The 15,838-nt window shown below is 43.6% G+C and overlaps 1 protein-coding gene across 3 annotated transcripts in view; it reads right to left on the reverse strand.

Annotated features, from left to right (window-relative positions):
- Positions 1–3,561: 3,561 nt before the first annotated feature.
- The window catches only part of TRPC1 (transient receptor potential cation channel subfamily C member 1), a 94,822-nt gene continuing 82,545 nt past the window's right edge, over positions 3,562–15,838 (reverse strand). For all 3 annotated transcript variants that reach the window (XM_088446272.1, XM_088446270.1, XM_088446271.1), the window contains 2 exons: positions 13,374–13,568; positions 3,562–4,369 (listed from right to left, as the gene is read on the reverse strand). In XM_088446272.1, the coding sequence (XP_088302398.1) occupies positions 4,142–4,369; positions 13,374–13,568 (423 nt within the window). In that variant the 3' untranslated portion in view covers positions 3,562–4,141. The remainder of the gene's footprint in view (positions 4,370–13,373; positions 13,569–15,838) is intronic.

Below are 15,838 nucleotides of genomic sequence, written 5' to 3' on the forward strand. Positions count from 1 at the left end.
AATGAAATCATCCCTGATCACAAAAGCACTAAGAGGTCTATTCATCATCGAAATAGGCCCCTTATTGAACTTGCTGCAAGGGATATTTAAGTATCCAACTCACAGCGGAGGACAGATTACACTGGAGCTGTATCACTTACCTCCTCTCCGTCGGCCCGAGGTCACGCATGCGCACAGCCGCCAGGGAGTCCGTGAGGTTGCGGAGGGATCCGCTCGGATCCTTTTTCGCATCCCTGGATCTCCTTCCCATAGGAAGGAGCGGGGCTACGAGAGCAAGCGCCGTCTGAAGATGGTGCTTGTTCTCGGAAGCAAATGCCGAAAACTTTCAGTTTTTGGAATTTGCTGAATATCAGGGGGTCCAATCGGACCCCTGATGATGAATGGCCCGGTAAGTAGAACATGCGGATTATCGTTTGATGAATAGGCTCCTAATTGTATATGCTGTAGTATGGTTACAGGAAACATTTATATGCTTCCATTATACACACAATATGATAATGGATGTGGTGTACCACTCCCTACAGTAACCTCTCCCTTGATGTATTCCAAAGGTTCCATATATTACTGTTCACATTGCACATCTACAGAACATGTAATACACGGAATACATTACAATTTACTCACAATATTATGTTTATTAATAGTGATAATTGCTTTCATATACAATACAAGCATAAAACTAGCTCTGTTTATACATAATTTACAATTTAGACCGCAAAATAATCAATGGCTCACTGTTTCCATTAGCTTCATCTCAAGCATTATGTACTGCTTGAACTTTATACTTACTAGTTTCATGCCTGAATATTTAAGAATGAAAGAACACATATAAACCCTGTCATCATTAGTGTAAAATAATCATCTTAATCCAGGAGTAAAATAGATAAAACATTGTTAGCCAAAGTTATAGCAACTTTTCCTGAATTGATTGAAATTAACTTAATACAGGATAAAACAGGTAGAAATTCATAAGCAAATCATAGAGAAATTACACAGAGAGGCCAATATTAATATTTAATCGGACATGAATAAGAATTCATCCTTGGCTACGTAAAGTCACAATGTTCGACCGTGCATATTCTCAAGTATTACGGTAGTCCAACATTGCTTATTTTACTGCGCACCCCAATTTTTCCTCTCAACCTATAGAGGTATAGGTTGAGAGGAAAAATTGGTTGGTGTTGGTGACGTGGGTGTATGCGAGGCTATGCCCAGGGTGTTACGATGGCACTTTGTGGATACAGTTGAGAATTGAATTCTGCCAATAATATTCTTATAGATCATAACTGAAAAGTACCTACCGTATATACTCGAGTATAAATCGACCCGAATATAAGCCGAGGTACCTACTTTTACCCAAAAAAACTGGGAAAACTTACTGACTCGAGTATAAGCCTAGTGTGGGAAATGGCAGCAGCTGGTAGTGCCCCCAGTAGTAATTCCCCCTGGTTGTGCCCCCAGTAGTAATCCCTCCTGGTAGTGCCCCCAGTGGTAATCCCCCCTTTCAGTGCCTCCAGTAGTAATCCTCCCCTGGTAGTACCCCCAGTAGTAATCCCCCCCTGGTAGTACCCCCAGTAGTAATCCCCCCTTTTAGTGCCCCCTGTAGTAATCCCCCACTGGTAGTGCCCCCTGTAGTAATCCTCCCCTGGTAGTTCCCCCAGTGGTAATCCCCTTTTAGTGCCCCCTGTAGTAATCCCCCCTTTTAGTGCCCCCTGTAGTAATCCCCCCTGTAGTAATCCCCCCTGGTAGTGCCCCCTGTAGTAATCTCCCCCTTGTAGTTCCCCCAGTGGTAATCCCCCCTTTTAGTGCCCCCTGTAGTAATCCCCCCTTTTAGTGCCCCCTGTAGTAATCCCCCCCTTGTAGTGCCCCCTGTAGTAATCCCCCCTTTTAGTGCCCCCTGTAGTAATCGCCCCCTGATAATGTCCCTTGGTAGTGCCCCCTGTAGTAATTGCCCCCTGGTAGTGCCCCCTGATAATGCCCCCTGGTAGTGCCCCCTGTAGTCCCCCCCCCCCCCTAGTAGAGAGAGACGTGAAAAGATTTAAAAAAAAAATCACTTACCTGAACTCCCGCTCCTGGTCCCGCCGCTGTCCGCTCCTCCGGCCGCTTTGCATGGGAGAGACGTCATCATGACGACGTGTCTCCCATCACCCACTTCGGGAGCCGGAAGATGGCTCCCGCAGTGGGAGCAGCAGCAGCCGCTGAGAGTCTGACAGACTCTCAGCGGCTGCTGATTACACCAAACACGCAGCTGCCAGCTCCGGCGGCTGTGTGTTTGGCAGTGTGTAGCGCTGACCGAACTCCGTCCGGTCAGCGCTACACTTGACTCGAGTATAAGCCGAGGGGGTACTTTTTCAGCACATTTTTTGTGCTGAAAAACTCGGCTTATACTCGAGTATATACGGTAAGTGTTTTGGAATCTAAAGGTTTGGGTCTATCACAAATAATGCTTAAACACTAAACAATAAAAAAACTGTTCTTCGGAGCTCATTCAGACCCTCTCGCTAGATGCGAACGCTCGCTTGATACGTATGCAAATCCAGCGCACGCCCAGCAAGGCAGGCAATCGCACAGCAAGGCATTAGCACGCCCACTATGTCTTGGCGTGCAATCACTATGTGTATGCAGACGCCCACCATCCATCTCCTGGAAGTGCCTGAAAACATAGGTACATCGAGCACCATCGGATGCAATCGCAGTGCTTTTGAGGTTGACTATACCTTGCCGCCAGCACTGCGAACACTTCAGTGTGAAATACAACCAAGTGACATGTACTATTCTGCTGTCTTTTAATTATGCACACCTCTGAAACGGTGTTGCAACCCTCAGGCACGCCTGCGTTCGCACCTCCACTCCTCCGTTACTAGAGGTCTGCCCCTGTCACCACCCACAAACGGCCTCTCCTGTCACTCATTCTGCTGGGCTGTCTATGTTGGGCGAGCGTACGCGATGCATACGCATGTGCAAATCGCAACTATTGGTCAGCTACGAGCGTTCGCATCATAGCGAGAGGGTCTGAATCAGCTCCTTAGTTCAAATCACCTTGAGAAAAAAAATCTCAATCAGAGATATGTACCGTAATGTTTTGCATTCCGGGAACTTGGTTAATCCGGCAGCACTGCAGCCCCCATAAAAGTCTATGGGGGCTACATTTGCGGACGAAAATGGAGGGACCGAGTCTTGGACACAGCATTCCAACTAGTTTGTAATTTGTTTTCATTTTCTTAATTATACTAGAAGAATGACCATTATATTTACTTTATTATAGCACATGTTTTCACAGTTGCATGTTCACTTGTCTTCCGAAAGTCCCCACTGAAGAAGTGAAAATCAGTCATTTGCTAGCATTCAAATGTACATTGTATAGATAAAAAATACATCTTACATGTTTTCTGTTATACGAGAAAAACTGATATTCAAGGCAAATTATATATTGACAGTTATGGCAAAATAAACTCTATTTTACACCTTTATAGCAAGGCGTCAAAATTGCCACAAGTAAAAATGTTGTAAGTTCAGCACTAGACGTTGCATTGATTTGTAAAAGAAATCAACAAAATAACATTTAAAAAAAATAATAATATTTTTAATAGTTTTATATATTTGTTTAACTAATATGGAATGAATGGCACAAATAGTCATTAATATGAATGTTCATGGAAAGAAATATTGAGGCTGGTGTTACACTTGCATTTTTATAAGCCGCAATAATTTATGTGTCAGAAAAATAAGCAAATGTCCCATTAATTCAGATCATGGACGTCTGTCGGATCTGGACTTTGCTAGCAAACTAGCTGTTATACTCTTGGCAACGTTTGGAGTTTTCACTTAAAATAGTCGCTAAAATCAAGAGCCATTGAAATGAACGTAAAACACTGTAATATGTCACATAGAAGCTGTACAAAGCTAGTGACGTATAAAAGATGCATTTCACCAAGCAGATATAAAATACTCATAGATACTCTTGAAAACACTCCTAACATTTTCTGGGCATTTATAAACGTCAGACATACACAGCTACTAAAACACAGAGGTGACACCAGCCTTAGGTGTGAGACTATGAAATACTGCCACAAGCAAATGCAAAAAATATAAGAACAAATATATTCCTAGACATAAAAGACTCAGCTGTCCACTGACGGTCTTAGTTCCTTGGATAGAACATTGCATATTTGGAGGTCCTGAAGCCAAGAAGATCTCTCATTTCATTCCGAAATTTGGAAAGATCCTGACGGAGCTCGTTTAGGTTTTCCACGGTGGCCTGGTCAGTGCTCTGCATCTTCTGTCTCATCGAAGTCAAGTAGCGATGCACAAGGCAGCACATGACCTTTTGGTAGTTCTCATCTCTCTTCTGTCTGAGACTCTTCCATTCCTGCAATATCAAACAACCATTAACATGAACACATGATGAACATAATTTAAATGATTATAGCTCTCATGTCCAGGTTCCTGTAGCTGTCATGATGAGGCTTTCCTACTTTCCTTTTACCCATTTTTTCTGGTTCACCTATATTAAGGCTATACAGGCGTGTCCTCATTCACCCATCATTTAAGCGCCATTCCTGAACCTTCATAACTATTTACCAATTTAGTATCTGTGTTGCATTGTAGTTGCATCCAAAGACACTTGTAGCATACTGGGTGCTTAGGGTTAGTATTTAAGTTGCAATGCAGATGGTAAAAAGTTTTAGATTAAGAACAACGCTGAATGGCTGACTTGTATGGGTCCTATGTTATTTTCCTATTTACCCAATGCCAGCGCCAAATGTCCAAGGTACCCGTGCATTGTACTTTTGTCACAGTAGCGATGCAACTAAGACACAAATTCGGTACAAGACTGTGTGACGGGAAGTATGGCGGGGATTAGTTGCAAAATCTGTGGCATGTCAAACAGCGCTATGTGGCACAATATGAGGATAGGTGTATGTGTGCACTTCTGTAACATCAATAGACACTTACAGTATATCATATTTATCATGTTTAGCATCTCAAGGAGGACTTCACTGGCCTTATTTGTTTTAATGTTATGCCTCTGTACAGCGCTGCATCTAATCAACAATACTAATAGTTTGTAGGATAGATGGATTGGACTTCTATTCAAAAGCAATTGTCTTAATAAAGAGGATATGCCAAAAGTAAAATTGGTGTACCCCAATAATATGCTAAAAAATAAACATACCGTCTAAAGGAGACAAAGGGCCTAATTCAGAGGTGAGCGTTAATACGGCCACAACTGCGCCTTTTTCCATAGTGTGACTGAGTCTTTATGCTAATGCTGCAGCTGATTCGTACAGAGACGCCCACTGACTGTGGCGCTAATCCGCCGCTTTCAGTATTAAGTTGCACTATCGACTGCACTATGGAACATTGCCAACACTGTGGAGGCACAGAATGTTCATCTGAACATGGCCATCGGTGCCAGTGCAAGTGCAGCAAAGACCTCAGCTGCTAGCCTGCGTCCAAATTCGTTCTGCGGCTTTCGGGGGTAACCATCAGGACACATCGGCAGTGCAACTGGAAGCATGTACAGATTGAAAACATCGGCCCCTTGTGTCTGACATCACCACTGCACCCACCTCTGAATCAGCTTTTCACATATGCTTATTCCTGATTTTGGACCTGACATAAGGCTGCATTATAAAAGAGTATGCTGTGGGGTATTGACCAACTCATGTGCATCTGAATGACCAGTTGCCAGCACATAGAATTACAAACATAGGGCCTGCTTAGAGATGTACGTTCATCCGATAATGAACGTATATAACCGATGTTTCCGGGTCTGCGTCGGACCCATTCTGCGCATTTGCAGAACAGGTTGTTGTGATAAACCAGCTGGACAGCCCCACAAGCTGCCTATAATGAGTCACTGACAGCTGAGAATATGTAAGCAACCACGTGTTTTAAAATCATCACCATTAATGAGAGTAAAGCTGGGTACACACTATACGTTGTGTGACCCAGCCGTCGGTGCGATGCAATGTAAGAATACATTGTGCGCGCCGCACACAGTGCATGATCCGGTGTACGATGGCGCGATGTGTCGTTACATGCTGCATTGTTCTTTGCAGTCCATCTGCTGTGCAGAACAACAACTTGGACGATGCAATGAATGACCAGTGTGAACGACGGATCGTACGTACACACTACATGGTGTGTATGATATATCGTTCTGATCCTCGTCGGAACCATATATCTTTAGACACATCGTATAGTGTATACCCAGCTTTACACATACAGATGTGTCCTGCTACATCTTTGCTGCGTACGCAGTGTTCCGCAAGGTGTGCGCTTGCGAGGAATGCATGGTGTGATTGCAGTGCGTATGTGGGTAATCGCATGGAGTGATGTGTGAGCATGTTTGTAGCGTGATCGGTGAAGTAGGACACATCTGTACAGCTAGCATTGTAGAATACAATTACACCCCGATTATAGTTATACTAGCAGTGTGGCTTCATAATTATTCCACTCAGGGCCAATAGCACAGACTTTCCATAGACTTTACTGCCAGCTATATGCACAAATCACAGAGTGCTGATTCCATAGAGACCCCTGATTCCATAGAGACCCCTGATTACATAGAGACCCCTGATTACATAGAGACCCCTTTGCTAGCCTACATGATCAAGCCCCTCTGACTTTGATCAAATGTGGTATGATGGGCCAGGTGCATGGCCTATTTGTCCCAATTCTACAAATGTAATGCTAACAGATACCCCAACTGCAGATACCCCAATACCTGCCTCTATTACCTGGAGGATAAATTCTGCAGACAGTGCAGGTTACATGAAGATTCGGTGTGACAAACTAATGGACCCTGCTCACCATTCTGACATTGTAAGAAACTGTTTAATGAAGATGATTTAATGAACCACCCATAAGTAAGCTATGTGCAGCATATTAGAAGCCTGCCCTGCCCTGTGTCCCTGCATGTGCATTAGGTGGGGCTGTCCTGGGTAATTATCAGCTATCCTTCTTCGCTTCAGTTCTCATGTGCTATATCATCAGGTCTCTTTAAGAACACGAAGGTGAAAACATGATGCAGACTGGTTGCTGTGAATATTAATTGAACATGAGCAAGAGGAAAGTACAGTCACATAAATGAGTCACAAGTCAGTAATATGTTGGATGTAGATCTGAGCCTGAGGAAGGTGTTCTAGGACTAATGGTTGTAATCTGTAGAGTGCAAGCAGCCCTCTGACAGTTTTAGGTTAAGAATGTTGCACATCACCTCCAATCCAGATGTTGCTATTGGGCACTGTTAGATAATGATGGTCTTCAGCCTAACAATCTGCCTGGGGTATCCCCAGAGTGTAAGGGCTTCTTCACACATTTCAGCTCTCCATCTGTTCTTAATTAAAATCAAATGAGAAACCAGGGCCAAAGTAATACAAATGATCCTACTAATGTAGTGTATGTAATGTATTTCCATCTATCTTACTGATGTAATTTGAAGAAAAACTCCATTAATGTTGTACTTGTGAGCTTATAAAACACTATATGTATTCATAGTCTCTAAGGCTCATTTACAAAGTACAGAGCACGTACTGCATTTCATTGTAAGCAAATTCACCTGTTTGTCCGCTTAGTGCATACATCACTGTGCACCTACCTCCTGGTTTATTAGGTGCCATAGTACCCTGTCTGCAAGACTGCAGGCCAGAGGGAATGGCATGTGATGGAAAGACAGTATGGTCCTGCTTACTACGCATTTTGGAAAACCCCTTAATGTCAAATTTTAAATTTTCCTCCAAAAATAATTCTCATTTGTGGATCATTTTTGTCTCACATAATCACTTAGAGCAAGTGGACATAAGGAACGTCTTTATCTCTTGTGTCACATTTAGGTATTTTGAAAGCTATTTTATGTGGGGGCTTGTAATGCAGTGGCGTAACTAGGGTATTTGGAGGCCAGGGAAAATTTGAAAAGGGAGCGCCCCCCCCCCCACCCCCCCCCAACATCACGAGCTGTGCGGCGCCGAAAAAATGGGGCGTGTCAACATGACACACCCCTTTATTTTCACGCTGAACATTCCTATCCATATGCACCTTAACCCCAGTATTACCGCTTATACAGTACCCCCAGTATGCAGTTGTGGTCCCTCTTATGCAGGCCCATAGTAGTGCCCCTTATACAGTATCCCCAGTAGTGGTCCCCCTTATACAGCCCCCAATTAGTTCCCCTTACTCAGTACCCCCAGTAGTGGCCCCCCAAAATGCAGTGCCCCACGTAGTGTTCCCCCTTATGCAGTGCCCCCAGTAGCAGTCCCCACAATTCAGTGCGCCCAGTAGCGGTATCCCCTTATGCAGTGCCCTTTATATGGTGCCCCCAGTAGTAGTCCCCCCCCTATGCAGTGCCCTTTATATAGTGCCCCCAGCAGTAGTCCCCCCCCCATGAAGTTTTCCCAGTAGTGGTCCCCTTATGCAGGCACCCTGTAGTGATCCCCCCTATCCAGTGCCCCCTGTAGTGGCCCTTCCTATTAATCCCCCAGTAGTGGTCCCCCGAGTGCAGTGCCTCTTGTAGTAGGCCCCTTTTATAATGCCCCCAGTGGTAGTTCCCCCCCAAGTAGTAGTCCCCAGTAGAGTAGGTCCTCCCAATGGTGCCCCCAGTAGTAGCCACCCCTCCCCCAGTAGAGGTCCCCCCAGTAGTAGCCACCCCTCCCCCAGTAGAGGTCCCCCCAGTAGTAGCCACCCCTCCCCCAGTAGAGGTCCCCCCAATAGTAGCCACCCCTCCCCCAGTAGAGGTCCCCCCAGTAGTAGCCACCCCCCTTCCCCGTTGTGCAGATAGGTTTAAAAAATATATATATATATATATATATATATATAAAAATATACTTACCTGAATCTCTGCTCCTGGTCCTGCTCACGACGCAGCTCCTGCCCGGGCTGGCGCGCTCAGCATTATGGGAGATGCTGGGCTGATTCCAGACTCTCTCTACACTATGAATACACAATGAATAGATGCTGCAGCGGTGTGTGCTCCCCCCAAATCTCCCCCACCACCACAGTGGGACACTGCGGCCCGTGGGTGGGACAGTCCCAGAAAAGCAGGGTCCCATTGAATGACTGGTTCACGCATGCATATTACAACCCATACGCATGCGCAGTTGTGCGAACATCGCTCAGAGCGAACGAGCGGCTGCTTACGAGCGGCTCTGAATCAGGCCCTCAGTTCTGGATGTTAGTGATGGAGGCAGGTAAATTGTGTAAGGATGTAAGCAGCTTTGACAAGGGCCAAATTGTGATGGCTAGACGAGACAGAGCATCTCCAAAACGTCAGGTCTTGTGGGGTGTTCCAGTATGCAGTGGCTAGTGCCTACCAAATATGGTTCAAGGAAGAACAACCAGTGAACCAGGTACAAGGGCATGGGCGACCAAGTCTCACTGATGCACGTGGGGAGCAAAGATAAGCCCATCTGGTCCTAACCCACAGAAGAGCTAATTTAGCACAAGTGTCATAAAAAGTTATTGGTGACTATGATAGAAGGGTGTCAGAAAACACAGTGCATTGCAGCTTGCTGCATATGGGGCTGTGTAGCCGCAGACTGGTCCATCCATCACTGAAAGTGCCTACAATGGACATGTGAATCTCAGTACTGGACCATGGAGCAATGGAAGTTTAATGAATCAAGTTTTCTTTTACATCATTAGTACGGCCGGGTGCATGTGCGTAATTTAACTGGGAAGAGATACTGTAGCACTGGGATGCTCTATGGGAAGAAGGCAAGCTGGTGGCGGCAGTTTGATGCTTGGGGCAATGTTTTACCTTGGGTCCTGGCATTCATGTGGATGTTACTTTGCCATGTACCACCTAACTAAACATTGCTGCAGACCAAGTACCCCCCTTCATGACAACGATATTCCCTGATTGCAGTTACCTCTGTCAGCAGGATAATGTGTCCTGCCACACTGCAAAAATTGTTCAGGAATGGTTTGAGGAACGTGACAAAGAGATCAAGGTGTTAACTTGGCCTCCACATTCCCCAGATCTCAATCCAGTCGAACATCTGTGGGATGTGCTGGAAATATAAGTCCGCACCATGGAGGCCCCACCTCACACCTTACAGGACTTAAAGCATCTGCTGCTAACGTTTTGGTGCCAGATACAATAGGAGTCTATGTCTCGGCGGGTCAGAGCTGTTTTGGCAGCATGAGGGAGACCCACACAATATTAGGTAGATGGTTTTAATGTTATGGCTGATCAGTGTATATATCGCCGTAATGTTTTCTGTTTGTAACTGTAGAACACCATTTTTCCCCAAAATGTCCCAGAAATTGCTGATCATATGATGTAAATAAGAGCAACTTAACCCTTATTCAATATTTTATTAACAAATCTGCATATAAAATACAATTATACTGAATAGTATTTAAATATCTCTTATTTGCATCATTTGATAATTAAAAAAAAAACAACAATTTTAGGACATTATTGGGAAAAATATTAATCAGTGAAGTGGTTAAAGTATTTTAACAGTGTCGGCTTTACAATTTCAAGCCTGATGCTTTACTTCATATATGCCCTCCAAACATATTCACTTCAGTATTGCCTGCACTAAGTACTACTGATAAAGTAAGCCGACTATTTGACTTTATATAATTCAAAGCATAGGGGGAGATGTATCAAACTTTAGAGAGAGATAAAGTGTAGAAGTTGCCCAAAGCAACCAATCAGCTGCTGTTTATCTAGTACTGTCTATAAAATGACAGTTAGAAGCTGATTGGCTGCTTTGGGCAACTTCTCCACTTTATCCAGGGGCAAACGCAGGATTTTTTTGGGGGGGGTTTCCAAAAAAATAATAATGTATATATATATATATATATATATATATACACATACACACACAGTCACACACACATCAAATATATATATACACACACACATATATATATATATATATATATATATACACACACACACACATTAGATGTATATATATATATATATATATATATAAACACATATGTGTGTGTGTGTATGTATATATATATATATATATACATACATACATATGTATATACATATATATATATATACACATATATATATATATATATACATATATATATATATATACATATATATATATATATATATATACATATATATATATATATATATTACACACTGTGTGTATGACTGTATGTGAGAGATGAGTTCTGTGTGATTAATGCAGAAAGAGTGTTGTGCAGCCGGGTGTACTGACCTTCCTTATGTCTATTCAATCATCTTCTAAGCGCGGGGGGGGGGGGGGGGGGGGGGGGGGTGGCGTGGTGCAACTGCTGCCATTGTGTGAGCCAGACTCCCTGTGGTCACCGTGCTGCTTCCGGGTCTCCAACAGTGAGTGGCTGCATGAGGACGTTGCTCCGAGTACAGTCTGGGAGCGGGGGAAGACTGTGTGCGGGCCTCGCTGCTGCTCCGGGGCAGTGGGCGGGGCCTGGCAATTCCAGGAGGCGGCGGCGTGGTCCGGCCACTGTCTGTGTGGCTGGACGGAGCTGCATGCTGGCTGAGGAGACACAGCGCGGTGGGGAGTTGGGGACTGGTTAGAGAGATGGCAGCAGGTTCTATTCTGTTCTAAACCCCAGGGGTTGGTGGTGGTTTCTAAATGGCAGCCTCATTCTATTCTATTCTAAAATGTGTTTTGACTGCGGTTTGGCGGCGATTTTGCTATCTGCAGATTTACTAAGGCCAAAACCACTGCAAAACCTCTGCAAAACTGCTGTCAAAACACACTTTAGAATAGAATAGAACAGGGCTGTCATTTAGAAACCGCTGCACAACCACCACCAAACCCCCGGAGTTTAGAACAGAATAGATCCCGCCGTCAAACCGCCGGGGTTTAGAACAGAATAGAACCCGCCGTCAAACCACCGCTTAGCAAATTTTGTCCAGTGTGTGTTGCTTAGATTCGGCGAGAATGCTGTCTGGGGCGATCCGCAGCAATGCTGCACATGAGAAACAGTGTGGGCAAAAGTTTACCGCCTCTCACAGGGACTGAGAAACGGAGATACGGAGCGCTCGTCCACCCGGACTGCAGCATTACACAATATGTGATTGCATCCTGGAATTAACAGCTAATTCAGCCGTGCACGGCAACACTAATATTATGTATGGATGATTGGGGATGTAGTCTGTATCTTCCGGGCATAAGACTGTCTCTATGCTTTCTACCCGCTGAGATGAATATAAAGACAAATCGGTTTGCTATGCTCTGACTTCTAACAACAACTGGCACACTGACTTGCTATTACTAACAACTAATGGATGGACTGGCTGGCTCTATGTACTAACATACATTAACAGCATACATCTTCAGTCACTTTTATAGAGCCTTCCAGGTTCACAAATCGGTGTGAATTGATGTCATTATTTTTTTATTGTGCGTGACTTAAATTATGTCTTATGTTTTATATATATCTATTTTGCGATTTTTAGTGATTGGTATTAAATTGTGTCAACTATATATGTTCAGCTCTCCATCATTGTACACTATTGGATCTGTCTGTACTCGCGTCTGGGCTGTCACAGTGCTGACGTCGTCAGTGACGTCCGCTGTCAAAACAGCCCAGGGGCCCTTTTCCCGGGTCTTCCGCAGCCACCGCCACCCTCTCAGCTGCTGCTATCCCCGACCCCACTGTGAATCATCGCCACGGCCCACGCTGACTGCTCCAGGTCAGGCTTTGTCTTTGACAGCCGGGCAGTCACAGCTCTGATGTCCACTGTGATACCAGGACATGCGCCTGTATCCAGCTCCTCACCTTCTCGCTCTTCCTCCCCTCTTCCTTTGGGGCAATATGACTGACGAAGAGCCAGCTGTCAGGCCTGGATTGAGAATTAAAAGTTTGCATTGTGCCACCGTGGTATGTACCTATGTATATGTACATCTTGTGTTTTTATATGTGTGTGTTACAAATGTACCTATGTGTATGTACATCTTGTGTTTTTATATATGTGTGTTATGTATGTACCTATATATAGGTGCATCTGGTATATGTATATATGCATGTACCTATGTATATGTGCATCTAGTATCTGTATATGAGTGTGTATGTATGTACTTAAGTATCTAGTATTTGTATGTGTGTATGTATATACTGTATACCTATGTAAATGTGTATCTGTATTTGTGTATGTATGTAGTTATAAATATATATGTATGTTGGTGGGGGGCGTGGGACTACAGCACATGCGCTGGGGAAAGCAGGGGCAGTGAAGCTTTGCCTAGAGTGCCTAGAACCCTAGCACCGGCCCTGCTCGTTGTACATATGTCTAGAATCCCTGGAGTGATATTTTAGGCACAGATACAAAGTTACAGTATTAGTTGGATATTCCGCTGTCTGAGACTGTTTAGAAAGAGATTACTCTGGAAATGTCTTACCTTCAGGCTGTTTTGCCGTTTGACCTTTCCTGATGGTGTATGAGAGCAAATCCATTTACTCATGCTGTTGAACAAATAGCAAATAGTCTTGGGAGAAGGAATAATGTTGAAGGGTGGAGGGAGCGTACATTTATCATCAAAGTAGCTGAGCCACAGCTTGGCCCTGGCAAACTTCCACTCTTTATCCTCATGGTTCTAAGACACCAAACACAGAAAGACACCAAATACTATAAGAATATGTGATATGGAGAAATCCTAAACCCAAAGCCATCTGATAAGATAGAGTGTCCTCTGTCGGAATGTACAAAGGAACTGTTTCACTTTTAAAAAAATAATATTTAACAAAACAGTTTTAAAATGATTCTTATGAACATACACACAAAGAGATCATTTTTAGATTACAATGCATAATAACTTACACATGGAAAGAAAATGCAGGAATTGTGAGGTTAAAGGTGCATTTGCTATGTATTTTCCTTCTACAGTTATAAACTGGAGCAACTATAGTAAAGCATATAGAAACCTCTAACCATATTAATTAGCTAGGATAATTCAATACAACAGTGTTGTGCCCATAGAAATAATGTATTCCCTGTTTTCATAACTTGCATTAGACCAGCGGTTTCCAATTCCACTAGAACAACAGGTGAATTAGTCACTGCTTTAACCCTATTGACATGTAGTTTACACTACAGAGTCAATTTATGGTAGTTTGTACAATTCAGAGCCACTGCCTAGTGGTCACTACACAGTACATTTCTGGTAGCTGGTGTACAATACAGACACCACTGCCTAGTGGTCACTACACAGTCCATTTCTGGTAGTGTACAATACAGACATAGAAGTCATAGTAGTCACTACATACAAGCATAGTAGTCACTACATAGTCCATTTCTTGTAGCTAGTGTACAATACAGACACCACTGCATAGTAGCCACTACATAGTCAATCTTTGGTAGCTAGTGTACAATACAGATACCACTGCCTAGTGGTCACTACACAATCCATTTCTTGTAGCTAGTGTACAATACAGACACAACTGCCTAGTGGTCACTACACAGTCCATTTCTGGTAGCTAGTGTACAATACAGACACCACTGCCTAGTGGTCAATACACAGTACATTTCTTGTAGCTAGTGTACAATACAGAAACCACTGCCTAGTGGTCACTACACTGTCCATTTCTGGTAGCTAGTGTACAATACAGACACCACTGCCTGGTATGCAATACAGGGCTGAGCACCTGGTTGCCAAGTCTACAATTTAAATCCCACTCCATGATGTTCTGTCCTAGTTTTGTTGTTTAGCAGCTTTGTCTCCTTTTTTTAACTGAATAACCAACCAAACAGGTTGCAGGGGAGAACAGGAAAGAACTGAATGTTATTAGCCAGCAATGGAACAGAATTTTAGGGTTCAGTTTGCTCTACGCTGAATATTTCTGTACAGTTCATTGTAGCAGAGGGAACAGAGTTGCTATCAGTAGGTAAGCTCTCTTGTGCTGGGTCTTTAGATGTAGGTGGGTCCCTCATGCAAAAAGTCGTCCTGCGCTAGCAGAGTCACATGGGACCCAGCAGCTCACTCGCTACAGGCATGTCGCGCCACGTGGCGTATTGAAGATAGATGTATGAGGACACATCCGAATTTATCAGTGGTGCCCTGAAAAGTATCATTTCTAATGTAGAAATTATTTTTTTTTACCAAAAAAAACCCTGCAGTAAGGTGACAGCTATCGCTATCACTACTGCCACTGCACATGAGCGGTCATCAGGCTGTGCATTCACACAGCAAAACTGCGAAGACTGCGGCAACAGGTGACGTTAGAGGGAACGCAGGAGAAATCTGTGATTCCTCTGTAGTAGTCCTAGAGGTACATTTTCTAAGATGGGAGTTCTATTTAAGAAGTGAGGTTGCCCATAGCAACCAATCAGATTCTACTTCACATTTTTCTAGCACCCTCTAGAAGATAATACCTGGGATCTGATTGGTTGCTATGGGCAACATCATTTCTTAATATAACTCCCATCTTAGTAAATGTACCCCCTATTGTTAAATATGGGGTACTGTACAAGTGATAATCCCTTCCTTCAGGAAAAAAGGGGTCATCATTGCTTCATAAATATGCAGACCCCCATGTGAAGCTGCCTCTTTGGCATTCTCCTGTCAAACAACATGTAACTGAGTGAATATGCACTAGCCCAAAGTCTACCTCTATATTGGTGGCTGTTATGCGTAAACACAACTTCCTATGTCACATGCAATTTAAAGCAGTGAGGTAGAGCCAAGCCCAGTTATTGCAACACAAATGCTAAATAATTCATCTAATTTATGTAGAAGGATTTAGTAGGGCAGACAACTGTATTATTTATAATGCGCTGCTAGTGCAAAACAAAACCACTGAAATACGACTGTAGCCACCAGATGTATATTATTCTTATCATCATATTTTAAGTGGCATATAAAGGTGG

The sequence above is a fragment of the Taudactylus pleione genome, unplaced genomic scaffold (assembly GCF_031769625.1).
Source record: "Taudactylus pleione unplaced genomic scaffold, aTauple2 ptg000395l, whole genome shotgun sequence".
Classification (NCBI taxonomy): Eukaryota; Metazoa; Chordata; class Amphibia; order Anura; family Myobatrachidae; genus Taudactylus; species Taudactylus pleione.